This window comes from Sciurus vulgaris, assembly GCF_902686455.1.
Source record: "Sciurus vulgaris genome assembly, chromosome: 6".
Taxonomy (NCBI): domain Eukaryota; kingdom Metazoa; phylum Chordata; class Mammalia; order Rodentia; family Sciuridae; genus Sciurus; species Sciurus vulgaris.
This window is the reverse complement of record NC_136466.1, coordinates 135,432,561-135,455,132: the sequence shown is the minus strand read 5'-3', so window position 1 is coordinate 135,455,132 and position 22,572 is coordinate 135,432,561. Positions and strand designations below refer to the sequence as shown.

The 22,572-nt window shown below is 38.7% G+C and overlaps 1 protein-coding gene across 3 annotated transcripts in view; it reads left to right on the top strand.

Moving 5' to 3' along the window:
* Nucleotides 1-22,572, top strand: part of GHR (growth hormone receptor) — a 261,672-nt gene that overhangs the window by 112,354 nt on the left and 126,746 nt on the right. For all 3 annotated transcript variants that reach the window (XM_079145073.1, XM_079145074.1, XM_079145072.1), the window contains one exon: nucleotides 657-737. In XM_079145073.1, the coding sequence (XP_079001199.1) occupies nucleotides 668-737 (70 nt within the window). In that variant the 5' untranslated portion in view covers nucleotides 657-667. The remainder of the gene's footprint in view (nucleotides 1-656; nucleotides 738-22,572) is intronic.

The window sequence follows — 22,572 nt, the reverse complement described above, 5'->3', positions numbered from 1 at the left end:
GCTCGAGATGCAATTCACATTTGGGATTCCAAATGTCTAGCAAGGCTAGAACTGATCCTTCTTGCTGTGTTTACCTTCCTGAGTCTTTTGGAGCCCACAGCCTCATAAAATCAAAACTCTGAAAGCCCCATGTATGTGGATGTTTTGTTTTCTTTTGCTTCTCACCTTTCTGGGATAGCTCATTAGCACAGTGTTTTGAGTGCTAATTGAACTCATTTGATCCTTGGGAAACAGACTTAAGAAATGTTACTATTACAGTGGACAGCTTTCTTTATCCTTTAATGGCCTGTCTAGCATGAAGCCCCATCCCTGGTAATACTGTTGACCATTTTTTCTATTTTTGGATCAAATTAAACCACACTGGCCCTGTTATTGAAGCAGTGTGTGGGGGTCATTTGCTACGAGGTTTCTGTGCTGTCAGCCAGGATGTGAAATCTCTAGTGTCCATACTATTTCCTGAGGTGAACTCACGGGAAGTAGAATTTATTACAACCTGTCATTTGTGCTCATGAACACTATGACAGTAGGAGATTCTGGGTTCCATTTTATAACTGACATGTCAGTGCATTCATGGTTTAATCAGTCTTTAAACAGTATTTCATGGTAATGGTCTACTTTTTGTTGCTTGCGTCATCATATTCTTTCTGTGATTGCAGGTCACACAGGTATGGATCTCTGGCAGCTGCTGTTGACCTTGGCACTGGCAGGCTCGAGTGATGCTTTTTCTGGGCATGAGGGTGAGTTCTGCTTTTCTATTCCCACCCCTACTGTTATGAAACAGCACTAAACTTTGCTAAATCCAAAGTCTTTGGGTGGTTTAATTAAACAGTGCAAGGTTTAGGAAACTTGTCTTAGTTTTAAAATCATAAACTAGGAGAGCTCTCCTGTGAATGCTTTATGAGGAATACCATAGTCAACTTTGGCATCTGATGTTTTTACATTGAAAATAAATGCTACATAGCATACTGAGGGCATTTATGTTGAAGACAAGCCAGATCTCTGGTCTTTGGGCTCTGGGAGAGAGATGGAAATTGCAGTAGAGGTTATTAACTTACTGATCACTCAGCTCATCTGTGACTAAGGATATCATAGTCTATTTCCAGAGTTTGGAATTCAGGCCTCTTAATCATATTCTCTGAGACAGGAAATTGCAGGTTTCAAATGAATTTCACCTCTCATGCTCTGTGTGATTACCATTTGGCTAAGTTTGAGGGAAGAGACACCTGAAATAGTTGAACGACATACCCAGGCATCATCCAGCTTCCTTAGCCATCTCTATAATTGTCCCTTCTTTTTTGAACCCTTCTTCTGTAGAGATGTCTCGATATTTTCAAACTTAAATTTCATAGCAGAAACAACAGAAACAGGGAAGAGTTATGAAAGGGAAACGCAAGAAGGGTTTTTCAGTCCAGAAAGAAAACTGCTCTTTGGGTGGGGGACTTTTTCAAAGATCGTCATGAAGACTTGATTTTTTTTTTTTTCTTGCTGTGCTTGAGCTGAAAACAAGAAAAATATATTTCTCCCATTCCATGAAACCAAATTCAGTTGTTGCTTGAAGAGTTACTGACTCCCTTCACACCCAACTCAGGTTGGAAAACACAGTTTAACAGGCGACTTAGCACCTTAAGATGTCCCCCATGACCTTGAAGCCAAAAATAAATGCATCATAGTGAGCTGCTGAGGGTGTCCAGAGTAACTTAGAAAATGAGAAGCGTAAAATGTGTTGTTTTATCTGTTAAAGCAATTCCAAAATATTTATAGAAAATAAGTCATAATTGTTTAAAATATTCCCTGGCCTCTCTGGTGTTATAATGTCAACATTATGCAAGTCAAACGTGGAGAGAATTGCAGGCTCCATTTCAGCAGCTTTTCCCATGGCTGGTTTTAGACCCTGGTTCTGAGCCAAAGAATTGCAACTGAGATCCTCTGCTGTTCCAAAGTCATGGAGGTTTAATCTCTCCTCTCTTCACTATCCACATGGCAAGGCTTGAGGAATTTAGAAAACCCGTGAAGTGAAAAGTATGGCATAAGAATCTATAAAGAAATTGAAAAAATGCATCCCTGAGAGGGAGATTTGAGCTCAAATTGCATTTCAGACCTAGAGAATCTGCAGAGAACATATATTTCAGCTGCTTCAACAGTTCAGTAAACCTTTAACTTCATAAGAAGAGTTAAGAAAAAAATGCCATTTGCTGTTTTTTTTTTAAACATAAATTTTGATGTTTATATTTAAGGTATTAAAAGGGATATTATAAAATACATATATGTAATAAAATGTTTACTATAGGGGAACAAATTAACATGTTCATCATTTTAGATAGGCACCCATACCGGCCCCAGAAAGAGCAGCTGTAATTTACCATGTAGCAAAACTCCTGAATGTGATACATTATTTTTAACTATAGTCCTAATGGTATAACTTAGATCACTGGATTTGTGCATCCTACATATTTGCTATTTTGTCTTCTTTGACCTATAGCTCCCCAAGTCTTCCCCACTTCCCAAACACCTGTTAACACTGTTCTCTATTTCTATATAATTGAGCTTTTTATTTTTAGATTGTACAAATAAATGAGATCATGCAATAGTTTTCTTTCTGTGTCTGGCTTATTTCACTAAGCTTAATATCCATGTTGTGGCAAATGGAAGGGTCTCCTATCTGAGGCTGAATAATGTTAAATTGTGTGTGTGCATGTGTATGTACCACAATTTCTTTATTCATCCATCCATGGATGGACACTAAGGCTATTTCATATCTTTAAAAAAAAGGAAATAAACTTTTTTTTAAATTGTAGATGGCCACGATACCTTTATTTATTTATTTATTTTTATGTGGTTCTAAAGATTGAACCTAGTGCCTCACACATGTGAGGCAAGCACTTTACCACTTAGCCACAACCCCAGCCATGTTTTGACTGTTTTGAATGGTGCCATAGTGGACACAGGAGTGCAGCGTTCTTTACAAGGTGTTAATCTCATTTCCTTCCTTAACTGGTTTTAATATTTGCCTTGTCATGAATTTTTTGCTTCCCTTTTTGTTTGTTGGGGGAAGGCAGAGTATAAGGAAAGTCAGTGGTTTATAATAAACACAAATCTTTTATGTTATAAGTAGTAACTTAATAAAGAAAAAAAAATTTCCTTCTTTTTTTCTTGTTGGACTAACCAAAATTTCATTGAATATGTGGGTACTACAGAATACTTCCTTAAAATGGCCCAGAATTAAGAATAGGGTATGATGTTTATGTAAGAAGGTGTAGGTGAGCTTGTTCAAGTATGTGGGTGGGTGTGTATTTGCCAGTTCTGGCCACTTATCTAATAGGTTCAACCAAAATTAGTGGGTGACATGACATGGATCATGATCTCAGATGACATTCCTGGGTCATGTGTTTCTTTTTCTGCCAGGTCTGGATCAAATCATTTTATTTTTATTTTCTTTCCCATTGTATAAGACAGATTAAAATGCAGGTGAAGAATTTTTAAAAGATAGACATTACTATATTCAGAAGTCAATTTTTTAATCCATGTTGGTCAATGAAAGATGTGGTTGAGAGAGAGATGGTGGAGGTATCACCTGGAGAAAAGTTGCCCAGGAGTGGGAGAAGATGACAGATCCGTAGGCTGGGGGAAGATTGGCCCTGGAACCTTAGAGCAGGGTTTTTCTTGCTTGAGCAGATGAGTGATAAGAAGTATTCTTGACCTGAGAGTATATTTTATATTAAGTCTAATTGCCCTTGGGAAACTTAATGAAAACTAAACATTGAACAGTACCATCATTGTATTAGCTAAAGTGTTGTAATAAATGTTTTCTTTCTGTCTCTCATTCTTAATATGAGATAGAGTCTGTATATCTGCTTCTCAAAGCAGGATACATAGTCTTGGGGAGAATTTTTTATTCCAAAATCAAGAATGATCAACAATACCTCATTTTCAGAGGTCTTTACCAGGTTAACCTATCAAAATTGCTACTCCTGAAATATTGCAAATGAAAAATGGGCAGAAAGATCCAATGGATGTAAGTATTCTTCCAAGGAGTGCCTATTATCACTAGTTCACATATCTTTAGTACATCAATCAGCTTACAACTAAGGAACCCCTTAGACCTTAGCCACCTATGGTGTAAGTAGGAAAATCCCTTCCCCATGAAGTTCAGTCTAGCTGAGATATTAAGAATATTCAGAAGTTAACAAAGACCTGGATGGCTGTAAAGTCTGGATCATGTGATGAAGGAAAATGGTCAAGATGCTCTGAATTATTTTAAGAGATATAGATTGGAGAAGTTAACACAACAGATTCAATGCACAGATATTTCTCAAGAATTTTCTTTTTTCATAGTTTAAACATGAAGCCATGAGGAATACAATGATTCTTCCCTCAAGGGATTTATCACGAGTTAAGAGATCCAGTATGTACACCATAGTATGTATAATATTTATGCATAACATGTATATATAATTTATGTACATATATGCACACATGTGTGTGATAGACATGACCTATAGGCACAGCTTATAATTAGTATCATAGCACTCTACAGACTAATTCTGCAAAAGATGTTGCATTATTCCATACCAATTAAGATAAGAAACATTTTAAGAATGAAATGTCATGTTCTAAAGAAAGCAGGATCCCCAAAATAATATTCTCTGTGTATCTTTGAGCTCTCTTTCTAATTCTATGAAAACTGACATAATACTGATTTGAAAGAAAGGACTCTTCTGTTCTTGTTGCTAAAGGAGAGGAAATAACAGCACAGAGGGAGGAAATTTTTATTTTTAAAGTAAATCCTACCCCCCTACAGTTGAAGCTCTACAGAGTCCTGAGAGGTTGCCAAAACATATTGGAGATATTTCAAAAAAGTATTAGAGTCACAGTTGTAGTTGATAGAAAGTATAGGATGTCTATATTAAATTTTTTAAAAAATGAATAATTCCAGGCTTTTCCGTGTCACTGGAAGTAAGGGGGAAAGCTATACAGCTTAGTTTACTGCTATGTTGACTCTCACTCAGGGCAAGAAGAAATTTTATAGTTTGTACAGATGCCATGAATCAAGTCCAGGTACATCAACAATCCTATGTCACCTTTCCTCCTGGTATCACACACTGGCTTTGAACTTGGGGTTCAGCCGGTCACAGCAGGCCAGGTGAAGCTTTGTGGATGATGCTAAAGGGAGATGTGAGCCCAGACCTTTGCAGACAATGACACTGAACCATCTTCCAGCAGGTTCTTATCCTGTATGGATTCAAAGAGGAATTTTTAGTTTATGCTCCTGACTTTAAGGAACTCATAGTTTACAGAAGAGAAGGCAGAGAAGTAAACATAATTCATTCTTGAACCTCCTAGGTTATTAAGAGTTTTAAAACTAAGTAATAGTACTGTTAGAGTTTCTCTTTGGAAATGATACTAGTAATAGGATAAAAGTGAATTTGGGATGGGTGCATAGGAAGGTGATTATAATAGAACAGGATAGATGATCTAAGTGTAAGTGGGACAAGGGTGGTAAAAACTGAACAGAGCGTGGACAGCGAGATGTGGAGGAGTAAATCACAGCCCTTGAAGTCCAATTAGTGCCTGGAGTTCTGACTTCATAAATTGTGAGTACCTTCTTCCTCCCTTCATTTCCAAGCTTCCACACTTTTAGTTCAATGTTACTAGCATTAGCTCTGACTCACTTTTAACAGTGGAGTCCTAGAACACAGATCAGCCTATCAGCAGTGAAGTGCTGGTAGTTACTTGATGGCAGGGCTCCAGGAAGAAACATACTGCAGCTGAGTGACAGTCAGCTGCCTTTCTTTTGCACCATTTGCCAGAATTCCTCCTGCCTATGCTCAGCCTGGGTCCCACCTCCTTGCGTGTTGTGGCATGGCTTAGGCTACTGTGAGTGAGGATCCACCATGGGCACAAAGGCCTGAACTCCCTCTTCAGTGTAGTCTCTGGACATTCATGTCTGTATCCCAAGACCATGACAAAAACCCAAACATTTCATCATTGCTGGAGTATGTACTTACTTCAAGTGTAGTAAAGTAAAAGCGGAATGCATTGAGCATTGCAAATGCACTGGGCAGAACCTGGGAGATTGGCTAACACAGTAGCTGAATGACTCACCCTGTCAAGAAGCTGGCAGTGAGAGTGATAGGTTTGTGTCTCAGTTAATTAGTAAATGGAAGAACTGGGACCACCCATGAATAGTCCTAATTCACACATACCCATAATACACTCTCTAGTCTCCCACCTTGGATCTCAACTTTTCCAGGATAAAAACCTGTCCTGGTTTACCAAATGTCTCCATACCACATTGATTCAGTAGCCTAAACTGGGAGTCCTATTGTGTGGAGACCCAGAAGAGGCTTCTGTAATGTATTTGGTGTGAGGTGCTGGCAAAGAGCAGCTATTCATGGACATACCGGCTTGTCTGTCTCTGGCGAGAGGCCAGCTGTGTTCACACAACTTGGATCTACTCAGCCAGGTCCTATAGATGCCTGCTTATCCATGCTGATATGCACCTAACTTGTCATCAGGTATAGTCACCAGCAGCCATGCTCCCAAGGACCACCCTCATCTTTCACAAGCAGCAAGCATTGAAGTCTCTTGTTGGCTTTTCCAGCAACACTCCCATGGGTGTTTAAATAGTGCTGTCAACATCGTCATCTTCAAACCTAGAGTAATGCTTCCCATCACCTGTAGTTAGCAGCATAAAGGCAGTGATGAAGTGTAACAGACATACTTTGAAATATGATCACGCAATTTGTCATACAAAAAAGAATATTCCTTGGTGCCCTGTCTGGTGACTACTAGACGTATCCAGAGGCCCCAGTGCTGGGAGACTTCTTTAGTCTCAGCTGCAAATCAGAGTTTTCTCTAACCTCCATTTCTCAAATCTGTTCAAAATGCATCCAAAGTATTTCATCAGATACATTTATCAGAAACCTCTCTTTCTGTTTATATAACAAGTCATGGCCTGAGCCCTCACCTGAACACTGTCTGCGTTGCATTTCCATGGTAGGATTGTACATATTGGAGCCAAGTGGATGATGTCTTAACACTGGGAGAAATATTTTAGGATGATTTTTACAGAAGGTCTCACCAAGAAGATGGGTGGACAGTGTGTGAAGGGGACTGGCATTTATTCTGTGTCCCTCTTCTAAATGAATTTGAAATGACATCTGTGTTTCAAGTTGTATGACAAGTTAATGCAATTTGGCTTCAAGTGACTGACACAGTGACCATTGAATACCCTGTGTAATAAAGTATTATGGTTTTGAAACCTTCAGATCCATCAAGGGTGTTTTGCTCAGCCTTGTATCTCCATTCTCTAGCATTTCTATGAGGATCTTAATAAATGAATGAATCAGCATCAATATCCTGGCCTGGGATTTATCCAGTCCTGTCCCACAGTTGTCACTACTGATATCTCCAGTCCTGACAAGTGCAGAGGTTAAATTAAGATGTCTTTAAAGTGGCAGATGGGGGGCGGGGGGGCTGACTTGAGAGCAGGTCTGGAAATGGGTATGCAACTATAGAAACTGGAATTTGAGGGCTTTTCCTGGGCATCTAAGAAGTTCACTTTCCTGTTGGACCAGAACTCATCCCTAAACACTAATGCCTCCAAGTTTGATTCCCTTCCTGAGTCTTGCCGAACCCTGTCCAGGTAACTAAACTCTGTCTCCCATGCACCAGCCAGTGGCCAGCATCCTACAGTGAGTGACCCGGTCACCCAGCACCAGTCCCCTGACACCACCTTTATCTGTGCCTCACCTACCTGATTAAATCTCTTCAAATATTGACAGACCTCTAGAGAGAGATCTAATGAGGACTGCAGATCCTAAATCCAAGTTTTCTCTGCCCCTTTGGACATTGAACTTCAGATTACAAAAGACCCTAGTTAGGGATCCCACACATAAATGCATCAATTTTTCCACCCATTCCCTTAAATATCAGATCTTTTCACTTTTCCATTGAGAGCCCATCTTGAAATGTGTGACTCTCAAGGTTTAAGTAAATGTTATATTGATAAAATCCTTCATTTCTTGATCTTGAATATGAAAAATAGTTTATATCCTTTAATTTTTTATCAAAACCTGTAAAATTTGTCAAAGGAGAAATAATATTTCAAATATTTGACTTCTGGATAGCAATGTGTAGATCTAACAGATTGACTTTAGTAGAGACTGAATTGATGTTTTCACATGCTATATTTTAGGGAACTTTGTGTTCCCCCAAACTGAGAGGTCTTGTTTTAAGAAAGAACCACTTTGTGGCTGCCTTACATTTAGCACATGTCATGGTTCCTCCTCTCCCCTCCATTGATCCATTGCTTCCTTGGTTGGAGCAAGGGTAGCCATGCTTTTCTTAATAGTAGCTAATGGTAAGAGCCTGTATTAGGATGTGTTGTGAAAAGAGCAGGGACAGGGAAACAGGAGGAAGAAAGGCAGACAATGTAAGAGTCTTGCCTCGTGTCAGACACAGCTTGTCCAGGTTGGCTTGCTAGGAGTACAGGCAGCAGAGTTCTGAGGTTCCATGCCCAGATGGCCCTGGCAAAGAGGAGAAACAGGTTTATCATGGTGCCCAACTTTTTCCTGTTGGCTTTGCCAGCACCATACTTTCTTGGTTTTGCTCTGAACTTCATAAACATGGTTGACCAGCTCCCTCCCACTCCACAGCTATCACTAAGGCTAAATGTCTCCCAGTGGGGGTCTTACTGAGGAATAGAGGGAGAGAGACTATCTTCTGTGTGTACCATGGCCATATTTGCATGTCAAACTCACATGTATATATTTCTTAATGATTTTGAAGGCCAAAAGCATAGCTACTCCCTGGTATGGCCTGGCTATCTTATTTCCATTGGGTAATTGCTAAAAGCCTATAGTGTTAGGTCAAAATATGTACTTTAAAGGGAAAAATAACATTAAAGACAAAATAGATGCATGCAACACTCTTAATATAACAACATCTAGAATGAAACTGTCTCCTGTTGAATTTTTGGGAAGGTGATTTCTCCAACACATTGGTTGGAATGGGGTTGCTAAAAAGCAGTCAGAAGCCTTTGATGTAGGAGAAGTCAATCAATGCCTTAAAGCAGAAGGTAAAAGGGAAGAACTGAACTCCCAGGCTGAAATAAGGAGAATGTGGTTATCACTGAGCCTACAGTGGGCATTCAGTAAATGCTGTGTAGATCACTGAAGGATTTGCATCAGCTCAGTTCCATTAGTCTAAGTTCATGCATTAAATCCTTCTGAGGCTGTGATCCTGCTCTTGACTGTCATTTCCTTAGGGCAGCAACTATCAGCCAGAGGCTAAGGCTGTTGGAGAGGATGGTCAGGCTGCCATGGCTGATCCCCAGAGCATCTGCCAAGTTGCTTAGGGAGCAGACCAGGAAGAGGAGTTCTCCCAATCAGTCACAATGGATTCCTGTTTCCTTCTGTGGCACAGGAGAAGCAATTTAGATTACCAATTTCAGAACAGTGGTCTTGAACTTTGTCAGAACTGCCTTTGAATACCATTTATAAACTGTGTGAAATTTTTTGGCTGGGTTCTCCAGAAGTCAGACACCAAGACAAAGATTCATATGCAAATGAATTATTGGAAAATGATTCAGAGAGATACTGATAGATGAGTAGGAAAATGAAACAGGACAGGTAAAGAAACCAAGTTGCAAGCAACAGTATAATATCAAGTACTGTTCCTCTGGGGGTGGGATAGAGGTGGGTACCTATCTCAGTCTCCTCTGGAAGTAGAACATTCTCAGTTAGTGCTTAAGGGCTGAGCCCTACCCCCAGATGTAAATTCCTAGACACTATGAGGTCTCCAAGTGCAGGTAAAGCTGATTCCAGCAGACAGGGGGCAGCTGACAAAGACACAAGTGCTGGGTGTTGGGAGTAAAAGCACATGGAAAATCTGTGTGCACAAAATAACAACAGGATCAACATTAGCAAGGCACTGACAGCATCTGCTATAATAGTTTTGGTAGTTTACATTCTCTGGGCTTCCATTTTCTCTTCTGTTAAATGGGAAGATATGACTTGTTTAAAGCCTTCATTGAGATTATATAAGTAAAGTACCTATTGAGATAGCACAGGAAAGACACATGCATATTCAATAACTGGTAACTGTTACTGATCCCAAGTTGAGTTACTACAAACCTTAAGGCCTAAACAAACAGACAAACTAAACAGACATGTAGAATCTAATTTATAATAATATATGCCTTATAGAAAAGAGTTTGGTTATACCAGGAATTTTTGGAAGCTGAAGATGATTTTGATGATGACTACAGAAAATTACCTCGAAGTGAGTTCTTAACATTTCAGTGTCAACAATAGAACTAAGACAAGATAGCATAAACTTTTGTAAAATGGGATACTGTTCTATTGTCATAATCTTGAAAATGAATGTAATGAGTTTGATGAAACCTTACTGCTCCCCTTTTTGTGCTTTCCATAAAGTTAAATCAGCATACAGCAAGTGGGCTACAGAAGTTGGCTCATGCTGGGAGTGATACTGGGAAGATCAATTCAACCCACCCAGCATTCACCATACATCCTTATCATAGACATAACACCGAGTAGGCATGGTTCCCTGGAGAGTTACTGAGTGGGCTGGGGATGTGAACCAACCAGTTAAAACCAAATATTTGAATTCTAATCCCATATCAATGTTATTCTGAATCCATTTCTAAGTACTTCATATGCATTACCTTTGTTCAGCTGCACAGCAACACTGAGAGGAAAATTCCATTATCACCTCATTTTGTATTAAGGACACCAAGAATAATTAAGTTATTAACCTACATAGCTAGTGAATATGAAAAGTGGGAGTCCAACCCAGGCAGCCTGACCCCAGTATGCACACCACTGTCTGTCCTGTAGTATGGTATGACAAGCACTGTGGAAAAGTACGGTCGTGTACCTGAGATAAAGTTGAATGGGTTGGGCAAGTGGCCAGGCTGCAGAGATAAGTCGAATCAGACTCCAGTGTCCCTGTGTTCAGTTCTAAGGAGCTTGGTGCCTGTGTCAAGGCAGAACTAAGGCCAGATGCTGGATTAATTACCCTGGGAACACGGACAGACACTTTCCAAGAAACAAAGTTAAGAGAACTTGGATTTTGGTATCTAGGAACTACAGATTAAACTTTTACCCAGAAATAATTGTGTTGTAACAGATACCAATTGAAATGAATTTAGTAGGTTTAAAAATTAAAACAAAACAAAACAAAAGAAAACGGAACCTCTGCTGTAACACAAGTCCTAGGACTTGCATGATAGCAAACTGACTAGAGTATTCACCTCTTAGGAACTTAAACTGATTCCTGGAAGTTGCATGTTGCATATCTCATCAGCCTAGCCAAAGAATTATAGTTATGGGCTGGGGATATAGCTCAGTAACGGGGCATTTGCCTAGCATGTATTAGACCCCAAGTTTGATCCCCTGCACTTAAAAAAAGAAAAAAAAAAAAAAAAGGCAAATACAGGAAGTGATTCCATGCACTGTAAATCCTCTAAGATTCACATCCACTAGGCTTAATAGAGCACTTACATTTCTAATGTCAGAACTCATTATTTTGTATATGATACTAACATCACAGAAAATTGTATTATTTGTATTTTATGTATTGACAACAATAGATGTAATATTTACATGATGTAAAAATGTTTTATATGCTTACTCTTAGGAGGAACTTTTGGTGAAGTATGAGTAATTTCCTCAGAGCAAATAGGCATCTCTCTCCCTGAGGCTAGATTAGTAGCAAAAGTCCAAAGGGACAGTAGCCACCACTTCTCCTTTGAAAAAACTTGGGAGGTGTAAGGACCATCCTGTAAAATTGACTCTGAGTTCCCTCTTCTGTATTATTCATGGTTCCTCATGAATGCAGAGGTCATCAAAGTAAAAGTATAACCTCTACTAATATGTCTGTAGATTCATAACACACCCATATACTGTTATATCAAATGCTTTTGCCTGCTTCTAAATCCATACCTCTTTATTCACGCTTTTCCCATCCTCAGGGGATTAGAATTCCCTATTTTCTACATAGGTCTTGTGTCAGGTATAACAGTGTTCTTAGACTATTCTTCTGATAGAATTTATCCACACAAATCAGCTTAAGTGAAGCCGAGTTTATGAGAACCAGTGCATACACAATTCATTGGCATTTCTTTTTATATTAATGTTTAGGGAGTAAAAGTCCAAATTGTCAGAAGAAAATACTGTATTAAGAACTGATTTGAAAGTGAACTTGGAATTTTTTCTCTACTACTATTTATTAAGCTCATTTAATGTTGTGTTGAGAGTGTCAACCAATCAGCAATTCTGGAATAGGAAGCCAATCCTGTCAGCAATCAACTCCGTGACTATGAGTAAAAGCTCTAATTTCCTTAAATTTATCTATTAGTAAAGCTTTTCATACCTGCAATCCATTACCTTGGGGTTTGAGGCAGGAGGATCACAAGTTTAAGAACCACCTGGGCAACTTAGAGAAACCTTATCTAAAAATAAAAAGTGTTGAGGATGTAGCTCAGTAGTACAGTGCTTGCCCAGCATCCAGCATGTACAAGGCTCTGGATTCAATCTCCAGAACCACCCCCCACCCCTCCACACACAAAAACCTATTAATAAATCTTTTCACAGATAAAAATCAACTTGTCCCTTTCAACTCCAAAATTATTTTCCTATTAATTCATAGATACAGACGTGATACTCTGGAGGAGATCCCCTCATGTCGACCTTCTTCTGGTCTTTGTCTGTCTGTCTGTGGTCATCAGTGACTCCAGTGGAAGGCAGGCTAGCCAAACCTGCAGAGATGCAAAGCTAAGGCTAGTTGATATGCTGAGCAGGAGACCTAGGATTCAGATGACAGTCCACAGCAGTGGCCCCAAACTAATATTAAATTTGATAAGATAAATGTGAAGTCCTATATCTAGGTTTAAGAAAAATCAGCTTCCTAAAGGAATGAAGTGGGAATCCTGGCTTACAGCAAATCCTCTATAAAAGATGGAAAGTATTTGGGTCATTGCTTGCCTGTTAGGATGCCACGGCCAGAGCAAGGGACGAGGCTGCCCTGACAGGAGTAGAGGGCCTGGGACACAGAAAGCACCACTGCTCTGGTCTCTGCACCGGCCACAGCATACTGAGAATGATCAGGGTCCCAGACATCATGATTCTAGAAGAATGCAACAAACCTAAACAAAACAGGGCTGATGGTGAAGGTTCTTAAAATCATGTTGGAGGAGCTGGAGCTGTTTAGTCTTAGATGAGGTGGTAATGAGATGATATTTGTTTTCACCATTTATCATGTTGAAGAAGACTTTAACCAATTGTGTTTAGATAGCATGGCAAAATGGTGTAATAAATCACAAGGGTAGACTCTGGAAATAAAACATATGCATGGAAAGATTTTAGCTCTATCAGTTTTAACTCTCTGGCTCAGAAAATTATTGAATTTCTCAGCACTATTTGTCTCTTTTTTTAAAAACTGCAAATAAAAATTACCATCACCTTACATACTTACTCTTTTGTGGTAAGAACATTTACCACAAAAATTTTACTCTCTTAGCAATTGTCATATCTACACATTATGATTAATTATATTCACAAACTTTACAATAGATCTCCAGAACTTTCAGCCTAACTGAAGCTTTGTACCTTCTGTACTGTCCCCTCCTCATTCCCTACCCTCAGCTCCCAGCAGCCAGCCTTCTATTCTATTTCATGAGGTCAACTTCTTCGAATTCACTATATACATGAAATCAGGCAATTGTTACCTTTCTATGCCAGCTTATTTCACTTAGCATATTGTCCTCAGTTCTTTCATGTTGTTGCCCATGGCAGAATTTCTTTCTTTTTTAAGACTGAATAGTATTTTTTCTTTGTCCATTCATCCTTGCTCAGAAAGCCATGGAAATTAAATGAGATAGCATGTAAAGTACTGGCATAGCTACAGGAAAGTGTGGAATTTTCAGTGGAGACTTATCTTCTCTTCCTTTACCTTATCATCAAGAGAGGAAGAATGAGGATACTAAATTACTGTTTGAAGAAAATACTTCATGTCAATTACAACTATCTCAAAGTAGAACGAGTCGCTGGGTCAGGGGTGCGTACACAGAGCTGATCTGCAGGAGTAGTCTGGTGCCCCGACCTTGCCCAAACAGCTTCACATAACAATTGTTTGAATTCTGCGCAGTGGGTTTCCACTTAAGATTTCATTTGAACAAATAAGTCAGAAAATTTTTAAAAGGCAGAAAGCCAGTGAGCAAGATGATCCCCTGGGTCCTTTCTTATCACCGGATGTTGCTTTTCTGTACGCTAGGAACTGATATTCTCTGGACATGTAAGTTACTGCTGGTGTCTGAGCTGCGAAAAGATCCATGTGTATTTCTCCACTCTGTCAACTCAGGGGATTGTTTTTATAATAGGAAAATGTGCAGTTGTGACACAGAAAGGGGCTTTCTGGCTCATTCTTTATAGTTCTCTACACGACTGCAGGACCATTGCCTTAGGCCTACTCTCCTGTGCTCATGTGTGGCTTTGTCAAAGGCAAAAATGGAATTGACTTGCCAGTATTTGACTCTGGGTATTCTTTTAAACAGCTGGTGTCTAAATCCACTTAGTCCTTTCTAGCTATTCTCTTAGGAACTTTAATTATAAGAAACAGCTGAACTTGTAAAATTTCTAAGAGATCTTAGACAATGGAGTCATTCTTTTTAAAATGCACAGAAGTACCCAGGCTAGCTACACCCAGGTGACTTTCCTAAAGAAACAGGGTTGGCAAGCCAGACATTCATCCTATGTCAGTGATTAAGAGTCAAACCACAAACTTGATCTCCCCATGCTTGGGGTTAATTTGTAGGTATTTAAGGAAGACAACTCACAATAAGAAGAAATTTTATAAGGTAAACTTAGTAATTTCTTACAGGATACACTTGATCAGAAAATCATTTGGGGCAGGAGCTCACAAAACATAGAGGTATCATAGATTCAGAGATCAAGAATCTAGGTGAGGCTCTCTCAACCTTGGCACCGTTGGCATTTTAGACCACATCATTTTTCTGGGGTAGGAGGTGTCTTGTGCAATGTAGCGTGTACAGCACATCCTGTGCATTGTAGCGTATTGATATCCATGACCTCTACCTGCCAGATAACAATAGCACTATCTCCTTAGTTGTAACACTCAAAGTATCTCCAAATATTACAAAGTGCCTTGTAAGAGTCAGAGAATTTCTGTCTGGGAACCAACCACTGGTCTAGATCCAGTGACTACATGTTGACCTGACTGTGCCTAGGATTGTTGTGGAGATCAAATTAGACAAAACTCATTTATACATTATTAATGTAGAAGCTAAATAGAAAAAAAAAGAAAAGAAAGAAGGAACTTATGAAAATTGAAGGGAGATCAGTAGAATACAGGAAAGAGGCCAGGGAAGGGAAGAAGAAAGAAAGGGGAAATATTGGGGAATGATATTAGCTGAATTATATCGTTGTACTGTGTGCATGTAACACAGTACAATAAATGTAACAATAAATCCCAACTAATACAACTATAATTCACCAATAAAAATATGGGAAAAATCCATATTCCTAAAAACATGAATGAATGTTTTTAAAAGCAAAACAAATATTTATATACATATAGTTATAGTACACCTATTATCTTCTCACTCGTTCATTTGTTCATTAAGACATCTAAATTTTGGGGTCAAATGCTGGAAACACATAAATAAATTAAGAACTATGAGAGGCTCAAAGTTTCCAGGAAAACAAAGAGGTGAGAAGGAAAAGAGAGCTCATGCAAGATGTGCTGTAGTGAATGCACAAATATAACATGCACAAATATTGCAGGAGCCCCAAGAAAAGAAAGGTTGCCTCTGAAACAGACCATAGCAAACCAATTGGACCATGCAGCTGAAGCTGTATGTAGGAATTAGCAATTGACTAATTATGACTAAAGCCCTTTCATACAATGCCATATATGCATGCAGTTTTAATGATGTATTTAAAATACCTGTTGACAGTCGGTATTCAGCACAGCTTAAGGTATTATCATATTTCAGGGCCAGTCTTGAATGGCATCAAATCTGAATGAGCAACTTCAGACATGAAATTGTCACAGACAGCTGTTATTTTCCCCTGTCCTTCCTTCTGCTCATATCTGTTCCAATGATAGCAAGTAATCCAATAAAAATAATCAAATAAAAACCAAAAAAAAAAAATTCAAACCAGATTTTCTTAAGTAAAGGCATAAACATCAGAGACAATAGGGAATAATGCTAGGTCAAAGGAGAAACTCAGTCCTGGGCATGTTCTTCAAGTGGAAGAATTAAGTCTGTTTTAGTTTTGTTGATTTAAAAAGAAACATTCAGAGCATTATGAACACCTGTTTTTAAACTCTAGCTCTGGCATTGTATATATAGATAGGAATAATTTTAAAGCCCGAGTGATTAACCTTTTAGTTCCAGGGACATTAGAATGATCATCATTGAAGTACCAGAATTTCCAAACTTTATTCCAGGGTGTTCTATATTAAATATTCCTTAATGAGGAAATTCCACATAAAAACCAAGGTGCCTGCTGGAGTCATATTTACATAAAAGGCTTCAGCCTGGTTCCCTGTAAACTTTCCCTGCAATTTTACCTAGTTCATGTTCCAGAGGTACTCATAGATTGCCTAGAACAAGAGTTGTTAGCTTTAGCCTGTACTGCGCTAATGGTTATGAGTCACATTTGTTTTGGAAGATCACCCCTAAAGCCTGCCACTCATGCTTGTTTATGAGGAATGCAACAACTTAAACATCACTTAACAAATCCCCATGAATGCACAGTCACATCTGAGTGCTTCCAGCAAATGCTTCCTGTCATTTCTCCCTCGACAGCCTAGGAAATTAAAGGCTGGTGGAGCAACTGAAAGACATCCAGGAGCGCTTATTAAAAGAAACATGGGAGGGTATGATAACTGCAAAGCCAGCTGTTGAAACTAATATAATTGGTGTAAGATTAAATTTCATCAGTCTTAAGACTGCTTTGTACCACCAGAGAAATCCATCCGCTGTATTTAAGGTGACATTAATATGGGACATTCTGCATATGGAACTGTCCCATGCCTTTAAAATAATCATGCCATGCTGTTTTTTTAAGCATTACAAGTGAAACAAACAACTGCCAGGTGGATCCATGGTATACTCAGGCTCCTTGTGAAAATTTTCTCAACGTTATTTTTAAATCTCAGTTTGATTACACAACCCGCCCTCCATGTCCACAGGTTGTGCATCCTTGGATTCAACTAACTGCAGGTCAAAAATATTATTTAAGAGATATCATCTATTCTGAACATGTGAATTTTTTCTTTCATTATTCCCTAAACTATAACAACTATTCATGTAGCATTTGCATTATACTCAGTACTACAAGTAATCTGGAGATAATTTCAAGTATGAAGAATATGAATAGGTTATATGCAAGTAATATACCATTTTATAGAAGAGACTTGAGCATCTAAAGACTTTGGTATCCATGCAGGGTCCTGAAACTAATACCCTTGGATACTAAGGGACATCTGTATTTATAATATGAGAAACAAATATACCTTGTTTAGGAATAATCATGTATCGATAGCTTTTGTGTGGTAACTCACTATGAAAATAAAATTTGTGTTATGCTTTATAAATTAGGAGCTCATTGGACATATTTATATCTTTTCCATGGGGTGAACTGGTTGTCTTCAGCTTCCTTCACTTGAAAACAAAACTATTTTTCATAAAGCTACCAAGAATTAATTCATTCAACAAATATTTTTTGAGCACCCACTATCTGCCACACACTCTAAGTGTTAATGCCTCAGTGATCAAAAGAAAGGAAATTTCCTGCTGTCAAAGAGCTTTCCTTAGCAGGATGTAGAGGAACAGGAGGTGGAGAAGGCACACAGGTGAAGTGGAAAATAGGCTACAACAATAACTAAGTAAGTTATCTGGTATTTCAGAAGGTAGAAAGAGCTGTGGAAAACTGCCCCATAGGTTCCTCATTTGAGTATATCCAAAAATTGACCTTGACTATATAATGTGAATCTCCTAGGTATTTAATGTTAGAATCCAACTAAAAATCATTTGAAAGTAAACTAAGTGTCTTTGTGTTCTCTCTGGCTGGAAGCTTCAGGACCTACCCTCTCTGCTGATGAGAAAACCTAGGCCCAGAGAGTTCAAGGATGTACCAAAGATTCAAAGCAGTTGCAGGCAGGAGTGGGACCAAGACACAACCTCCAGTCCTCCTGTGTGTTTCCTTTTGTAGTTTAGCCTTTGACAGCAAGCAAGAGTTGATGGAATCCATTTGAAAAACTGTTTCAAAACATTGCAGAAGACAGAAGGACTGTTTCTTCTCTCACTGAAAAAAAAAAAAAAAACAGAAACATCAGCACAGAGGAGGTTTTGAGGTGCATGAATTAGGTTGGGACAAAACCCTTAGGAAATCACAAGGCTCCTCTTTGTGGAGTAAGTGTGGCCTCTAACTCATGCACTCTCATCCATCTTCCTTACTTACACATTATAACTGAGTGCTGAATTTTCCTTTCCAGTGGAGCACTGGAAGACAAGATTGGGATGAACCATTGACCTTGCAGTCACAGGTTTCTCTTTTTCCTGTCTCCAGTCCTGTTCTGCACATAACTTGGATATTGCCAACATTCTTAGAATTTCACTAAGTTATATGATAAAATTATTATGTATAAATCCTGAGTAAGGACAGTACTAAAAAGACACTTCATGTTATGATGGCATCATAAACTAAAGTTAAAAGTCATGACTTCTAAACCTACAACTTACTTTCCCTGTCAGTGGGGTGTGAATATCTTTCTACTTACGTGTTTGTGCAAGAATTTAAGGGTTAGGAGAGATTGTGTCTGTCTTAGCACTCTGAAAACTGGAATTTGCAATCCACCTTAGTGATTTCAGTTACTGTTGTCCTTTCTTTCTCTGAAGACAAATTTCTAGAGGAATAAACAAGTTGGTATGGTTTAGATGTGAGGTATCGCCCAAAAGCTCATGTGTGAGACAAAGCAAGGTTTGGAGGAGAAATGATTGGCTTATGGCCTTAACCTAATCAGTTAATTAATCCCTGATGGGATTAACTGAGTGGTAAGTGGAGGCAGGTGGGGTGTGGCTGGAGGAAGCTGTTTGGTGGCGTGGCTATGGGGTATATATTTTGTATCTGGAGCACGGAGTCTCTCTCTCTGCTTCCTAATTGTCATGTGAGCCCCTTCCCTCTACCACACTCTTCTTCCATGATGTTCAGTCTCACCTGGAGTCCCTGGGGAATAGAGCCTCTGTCTATGAATTGAGACCCCTGAAACTGTGAGCCCTCAAATAAACTTTTCTTCCTCTACAATTGTTCTGGTTAGGTATTTTGTCACAGCAGTGAAAAAACTGACTAAAACAGAAATGTACCATTATTTTGAAGGTTGTTAAAGAGAATATCATGTTAGTGAAGTTAGTCTCTGAAAACTGGAAGATCCAGCCATGGCTGTTCCTTAGAATAAGCTGGGAGTTTTTTGAAAATTAGAGATTCACAAGCCCCATACCTACAGAAGCATAAACTCTGGAGGATGCCCTGGAATTTATTTGCATGCTAGATGTGTTTGTTAGGGTTAGGGTTAAGGAGGGGGGCAAGAATGGAGAAAGGAAGGACTGTATAGAGGGAAAAGAGGGGTGGGTGGGGCGGGGGAAGGGAAAAAATAACAGAATGAATCAAACACCATTACCCTATGTAAATTTATGATTACAAAAATGGTACGCCTTTACTCCATGTACAAACAGAGAAACAACATGTATCCCATTTGTTTACAATAAAAAAAAGAAAAGAAAAGAAAACTCCAAACACAAGTCTGAGCATAATTGCTTTGGGAAACCCTGTTTCAGTTTCCTACTGATGCCGAACTCCTCCCCAGCCGAGTGCCTGGCTTCACTTCAAAAATGGAAGCTCACTAATTACTCAGGCTCTCACCTTTTCCACTCAATCAACATACCTCTTGCTCCCCCATTACTTTGCACTCCACCTTGACAGCTGCTGTTGTCAAGCGTCCACATTAGTCCATCTTGACATCCTCTCCTGTCCACCTGCTGCCCTCTAGTGGAGGTGCTGACTCATAACTAAATAGTAACCTGAGGAGGGGAGTGGTCAATCTGAGCTGGCTAGCTCACACAGGTCAGTGTGGGTCCCCACCAGGATGGGCAGAGACCACAGCTATGCCAGGAATCACCAGATAACTTAAAGCTGTTTATACATTGTTTGCATACAAGTTACTGTCACCTGTTCATGGGCTTTTTTCCAGGTTTCAGAAATCTACGCGGAAAAGTTTACCCTTTAGACATTTTTGCTTCTTCGTCCCTCAGTTCTTTTTCTTCTATCATTTACCTAGATTTCATCTCTTGCAAAAGAAGATAGTTCTTCTTCTTCTTCCTTAACCTTTAGGCTTTCCAGATAATGCAAAAATAAAAAGTTGGTTTTTTAAAAAATAATATTTAGAGCTTAGAACCATCCAGTTGCCAGGCAAAAGCATTCGCTGGAACCAAATGTTAACAGTGTAAAGGACACTTAGTTGAGGTGTTCTCCTTACATTCCTCCAAGACCCTCTGAGGTCCTGAAGTAGTTTTCTTTTACCCAGGAAGCACTAAAATTAAAAAGAATTAAGAAGATTATGGTATCTCACACAGCAAGTGGAAAAGCTAGAACTAGAACTCAGGTGTGACGGATGGAAATCCCTCGTGTGTTTCTCTAATGTCTTTGTTCAGTGTTTAGTGATTGTTCTTCTACTCGGTAATACAGAAATACTAATTCCATGGGAAGTTATATTAAGTCCGATGATACTATGTTCACAGTAAAATCATTTGGCTTTTCTTTTAGTGAATATTTAGCAATCAGTATATCTCTCATTTTATATTCTTGCATCCAAAATTACTTAGCAGAGGAACTTGGTGGGGGTAAGTTCTGGGAAAAGATAAAGACAGCAAAAGTCACACAAATGATAGAGTTGAGACTGGATTTCACAGGATAGTTGTCATGTACTCCTGCAAGCTCTAGGAAACAAGTAGTTATCTCTTTTAACCATCAGGACAATTCCTAGTCCAAACATGGATGTAAATATTTGAGTGTCCATGCCACAGGACATGAATCCTAACTTAAATTTACCCTTTTTGTGTACTATTTTTTCATACTGTTATCATTAATTTTATATTATTATATAATATTATATTATTAATTGTTATATAATATTATATTATTAATATATTATATATATTATTAAATATGTGTATTTTCCTCAAGAAGTATAAGAAATGTGAAATTCCATTTGGCTTTTTCTTTCAGTACCATTGTATGTCATTATTCTTATTGGAATACTCTTAGACAACCTATTCAACTTCTTAACTAGAATGTGTGTATACACACACACACACACACACACACCCCTACCTTCCCCCCCCATGTTGAAATATATAGCTCTATGTAAATCTTTATTTCCATAGAGCTTTGAACCTCAAATCCACACTTTACTCTCTGTGATCAGTGTGATATGCAAAGAGTGCTGATTAGAATCTGGATTCCAAGTCCTTGTCCTCCCACCATTTTTAAATTTTGTTACACTGGCCAGGTAAATAAACTCCTGTGAGTTTCATGTACACCTATAAAACCAGCATTATATGACATATGGGTCTCAACTGAGCAGGCTAATCCAAAGGATTTCTCAAGGGCCTCTGCAACTCTGAGCTATACCTGGATTTGTGTAATGGTTGAAACCTCTGAGGAATTAGATTAAAATTGTGTTAATTAAAATTAAATAGCTATTGGTCAAATTTATTTTTCCTCTGGCTTTCTCATAGGTACTCAGCTCAGAAGTTTCCTTCAATCTGGTTTTCTCTCTTGTGGTTTTAAATTCGTAAATACTCTATAGACAAGCATTAAACTCTCATAGTTAAAAGGCCTCTAGACTAAGCCTTTTGTAAAACAAATAGGCCTATGTAAATAAGGACATCTTATTTTATTCATAGTTCTATGAGTTAAGGTTTTCTGGTATAGGGTATATCCGACTAGATGACTGAAGCCTGAACTCCAGACATCCAGAATTATCCAAGCCCCATGCCTAGAATGTTCCATACAATTTCCTGTGTTCCCTTCCCACAGCATTGAGGGGTTTGTAGGGTATGAAATACATAGCCACACAGCTTTTGTTGCATACAGTTTTAGTTCGTGATTATCATAGCTTCTTGTTTTAAGATTATAATTTTTTAAAAAAATCTATGTCTCCTACAGTTTAATCATCATGAAGTCCCAGGATTCCAAAGAAAAAACTATATTTATTTACTTATTTATTTTGGTAACAGGGATTGAACCCAGTGGCACTGAACCACTGAGCCACATCCCCAGCCATTTATTTTCTATTTTGAGACAGGGTCTCACTAAGTTGCTCAGGCTCTCACTAAGTTTCTGAGACTGATTTTGAACTCACAATCCTCCTGCCTCAGCCTCCCGAGCCACTGGGTGTGCACCACCACACCCAGCTATACTTTATTTTTTGATAAATGAAATCCCAAGTAAATGTACAAAG